At 48.5% G+C, this 4,550-nt stretch overlaps 1 protein-coding gene across 1 annotated transcript; it reads left to right on the top strand.

Annotated features, from left to right (window-relative positions):
• The first annotated feature begins 164 nt into the window (after positions 1–164).
• LOC132008971 (keratin, type II cytoskeletal 6A) lies at positions 165–4,544 on the top strand. Its single transcript, XM_059387425.1, has 7 exons — positions 165–710; positions 1,642–1,856; positions 2,230–2,290; positions 2,448–2,543; positions 2,668–2,832; positions 3,341–3,466; positions 4,320–4,544. The coding sequence occupies exons 1-7, from the start codon at positions 171–173 to the stop codon at positions 4,542–4,544; spliced, it is 1,428 nt and encodes a 475-aa protein (XP_059243408.1). The 5' UTR covers positions 165–170.
• Positions 4,545–4,550: the final 6 nt, after the last annotated feature.

Below are 4,550 nucleotides of genomic sequence, written 5' to 3'. Positions count from 1 at the left end.
TTTGTAAAGCCCAGCCCTTCCCAATCTGCAAGCTCACCTTCCAGGACGGAGCCCAACCCATTTCCACCATATATAAACTGCTGCCGGGAGGTTCATCTCACAGATCTGCTCCTCTCAGCCCTACCCTTCAGCCTCTCACACTTTCTTCAGCCTTCTCCTCTTCAGAAACCATGTCTAGCAAATCTACCATGAGGAGCCAAAGCATCAGCCACCGTGGCTTCAGCGCCAGCTCAGCCAGAGTCCCAGGGGTCTGCCGCTCTGGCTTCAGCAGTGTCTCCGTGTCCCGCTCCAGGGGCAGTGGTGGCTTCGGTGGAGCGTGTGGAGGAGCCGGCTTTGGCAGCAGGAGCCTCTATGGCCTGGGTGGCTCCAAGAGGATCTCCATCGGAGGGGGCAGCTGCGCCATCAGTGGCGGATATGGTGGCAGAGTTGGAGGCGGCTTTGGCTATGGAGGTGGAGCCTCAAGTGGATTTGGTTTTGGTGGTGCAGCTGGTGGTGGCTTTGGGCTCGGTGGTGGACCTGGCTTTGCTGGTGGCTATGGGGGCTCTGGCTTCCCTGTGTGCCCTCCTGGAGGCATCCAAGAGGTCACCGTCAACCAGAATCTCCTCACTCCTCTGAACCTGCAAATCGACCCCACCATCCAGAGGGTGAGGACTGAGGAGCGAGAGCAGATCAAGACCCTCAACAACAAGTTTGCCTCCTTCATTGACAAGGTGAGCCACGAGCACCTGTCTCCACTGGGAATCCAGAGTCCCCAAACTAGACAACCAACCAGTGTCCTACTAGGGGAGACTCAGGAGGAAGGGAGGGAGAAGGGGACTGGGACTCGCTCTCCCCTGAGATGCCAGTTGGGCTCCATGTTCACAACAGGCAGAAGGTGATGGAAATCATTTAAAACCACTGGGTCTCTTAAGTATCCATCATTCCCAGGGAAGAATATTCTACTTTTGATAAGCATGAAGCAAAAGAAGGCAGTGAGAGAATGGAATGGGTTAGCTTTCCCTTCTGGAGATTCCTAGAGATTAAAAAATAATGCCAGCAGAAATCTCCTCGAGGACTCTGGGCATGAGGAAAGAGTCAGAAAAAAAAAAAAAAAAGAAAAGAAAAGGACATCTGCCTGGCTTAGAAGAAAAAGACCTAGAAACATTTATATAGCCATAGGAATACTAACTGTGTAGAACCAGAGCATGACCATTAAGATGTTTTTTGTAGAGGGCAACCATGTACTAAAACAGAAGTTACTGGAGTCCGTTCATTAGCTACATTGGATTTAATTGTTAGATTCTACACATTTAATATGCTTTTAGCTGAAGTACGATTTTAAAAAAACTGTGCAACATAATGGGGAAATATATGATTGTGTTTTTCAATGAAAAGAAAAGAACTGTTAAACGTCATTGATAAGCAGCATAACTTACCTAGTGAGAAGACTTCATATGTCCATGGAAGAATTTCATACAGCATCACTGGAGTGGGAAGGCAATAGGTTTGTGGGTCCAACACTGTCAGCCTGAGCCTCTGTATATGCTGTGTAGTAGCCCAGGTGCGTGCTGGGTGACACCCCAGGTGTGCCTGGGCACCTGACAATGCCTACCTCTTTCTCCTTTGCTTTCTCTGGCAAATAATCACCTTGTATTCCTCCAGGTGCGGTTCTTGGAGCAACAGAACAAGGTCCTGGACACCAAGTGGACTCTGCTCCAGGAGCAGGGCACCAAGACTGTGAGGCAGAACCTGGAGCCCTTGTTTGAACAGTACATCAACAACCTCAGGAGACAGCTGGACAGCATCCTGGGGGAGAGGGGCCGCCTGGACTCAGAGCTGAGGAACATGCAGGACACAGTGGAGGACTTCAAGAACAAGTGAGTTCAAGGAGAAAAGGGGCTTTAGTTCCCTGAAGCAGACGCTTGAAGACTTCCAGGTGACCAGGTCCAGATGTGGGCATGGCTCCGTATGGAAACAGGTCCATGGAAATGAAAATCACAATCATTGTCCCAAAACAACCCCCAAAGAACAAATGGGCCATAGAGGTGGGTGGGAGAGGAAAAGATATGAGGAATTGGGGGAACACACACACACACACAAACACACACACAAAAGGTGTGTGGGGGGGGTCAGTGGCAGGAAAACTCAATTTGGACCTATCTGTTTTGTGGAAAGTGGGGATCCCAGGCTGATCTTGCTGTATTATCTCCATCTCTGGCTCAATTATGTCTTACCTTGTTCTAATTCTAGATATGAAGATGAAATCAACAAGCGCACAGCAGCAGAGAATGAATTTGTGACTCTGAAGAAGGTGAGCTGATGAAGATCAGGGGATCATGTTCCTTTGTAGAGGGGGAGGACTCTGGGTCTCTGCACACATCCAAGAGGGGAATAGAGGGGGAGACTCAAAGGTGTGGAGACTGGGAAGGAGGGCTCAGCTGACTCCAAGTTGTTGGCTTATTCCCCAGGATGTGGATGCTGCCTACATGAATAAGGTTGAACTGCAAGCCAAGGTAGATGCTCTCACAGATGAGATCAACTTCACCAGAGCCCTGTATGACGCAGTAAGCATCACCACCCCTCTTTTATTTGTTGTGATGGGACTCTGCAAAGGGTGGGAAATCTTGGGACTGGATACATCAGTCAGTGCCACAGGAAAAGATGATCTGACCATCTTCTGCTCTGCAGGAACTGTCTCAGATGCAAACCCATGTCTCAGACACTTCCGTGGTCCTGTCCATGGACAACAACCGTAACCTGGACCTGGACAGCATCATCGCTGAAGTCAAAGCCCAATATGAGGAGATCGCTCAGAGGAGTCGGGCTGAGGCTGAGTCCTGGTACCAGAGCAAGGTGAGCCTTGAGTTGACAGCCGCCCAGGAATGCCCGTGTCCCCTACCTGATCACTAGTGAGGCTACGGACTTTGCTGGGAAATTTGCTATAATGAAACTGATATTTTCTCATAAGATGTGTACCCTGCCCTCTTAGACCAGGCATTTACAGAATTTATGTCCAAATTTGATAAGTCAAGAACCCAGGTCACTAGATAAAGACCTAGTGTTCTTTGCTTTTGTCCTTTCCCTGATCCTGGCTCTCAGAAACAGGATACAGAACATTGTTGGTCCACAAATGAACTTGGCAGACAGTGGTCCATTAGAGAGAGGGTCTGTGATCAATGTACAGTATCCAAAGACCTTGGACCACGTCAACTTTCCCTTAAAACCCTTGTGGAGAAACCACTGGCTTCATGGTCCAAATGTATTAAATGCCTTGTTTGGAAGGCAAGCCACTGTTGGGATGTGAAAGCCCATATACACCCTCTTCTCTCTCTTTCTCTCTCTCTCTCTCCCTGGATTTCAGTATGAGGAGCTTCAGCTCACAGCAGGCAGACACGGGGATGACCTGCGCAACACCAAGCAGGAGATTTCTGAGATCAACCGCATGATCCAGAGGCTGAGATCCGAGATCGACCATGTCAAGAAGCAGGTATGGTGGGGGACTCTGGAGAGGAAAAACATCCTTTCCTTGCTACACCACTAGGTGGTCTTCAGCCACCTTTGGGAAATGCTCGGAATTGAGGGAACAGCAGAGAGAGCGGAGAACACACAGCTCCCACCCTTGAGAATTCCCACAGAATAGGGCACATGGATGCCAACTCTACAGAATGATACAGTCACATCACAAGAATAATCTCAGTTAGTCAGACGTGAAAAGATAGTCTTAGGACTTTTAAAGAGGTTACTTAAGGAGACTGATTGTTTTAGAAATAATAAGAAACAAGTCAGGAAAGAATAAAGGAGGCCAGAAGGGGGTACAATTGCGTCAAATCTGCTCAAGATTCAACGTAAAAAGAAAGTTGAGCAAGGACCAAAGGTGAAGATCCGTATTTCCCAAGGGTGATAGAATCTGTTAGGAGTGAGGAAGTCAAGATCTCCACAGCTAGATGTGAAACTCATCTGCTTAAGTGAGGATGCTCCTAATTTTATATATTAGTGTAATTTTATATCTTAGTTAGTGTGGCATCCACATGAGGTCAACAGAAGAGGTTCCAGTCTGGCTTTGAAGACAGCACTCAAAAGAAATGAGTAGGTACATTTCTTCTAAATCTGCTGGTATTTTGTCCAGTATAGTGCAGGGAGGTTAATAAAGGGCACAGGTTTTCTCATGTGACTCCCAGACTAGCTCATTTGTGCAGAACAGAGAAATACTGGGCAAAAAGAGGAAGAAGGCCCTTTCTATGATATTGGACTCTGGAACTCTTCCTCACTAGAAAGAAGTGTGGTTAGTCTCCTCTAGAGGACTGAATCTCAAGTTCATCCTGCCTGTGTTCCTCCTCTAGTGTGCCAACCTACAGTCTGCCATCGCTGATGCTGAGCAGCGTGGGGAGATGGCCCTCAAGGATGCCAAGAACAAGCTGGCTGGGCTGGAGGATGCCCTGCAGAAGGCCAAGCAGGACATGGCCAGGTTGCTGAAGGAGTACCAGGAGCTGATGAATGTTAAACTGGCCCTGGATGTGGAGATCGCCACCTACAGGAAGCTGCTGGAGGGCGAGGAGTGCAGGTAGGTAACT

Source organism: Mustela nigripes, unplaced genomic scaffold, assembly GCF_022355385.1.
Source record: "Mustela nigripes isolate SB6536 unplaced genomic scaffold, MUSNIG.SB6536 HiC_scaffold_2549, whole genome shotgun sequence".
Classification (NCBI taxonomy): domain Eukaryota; kingdom Metazoa; phylum Chordata; class Mammalia; order Carnivora; family Mustelidae; genus Mustela; species Mustela nigripes.
This window is presented reverse-complemented; position numbering and strand designations above follow the sequence as displayed.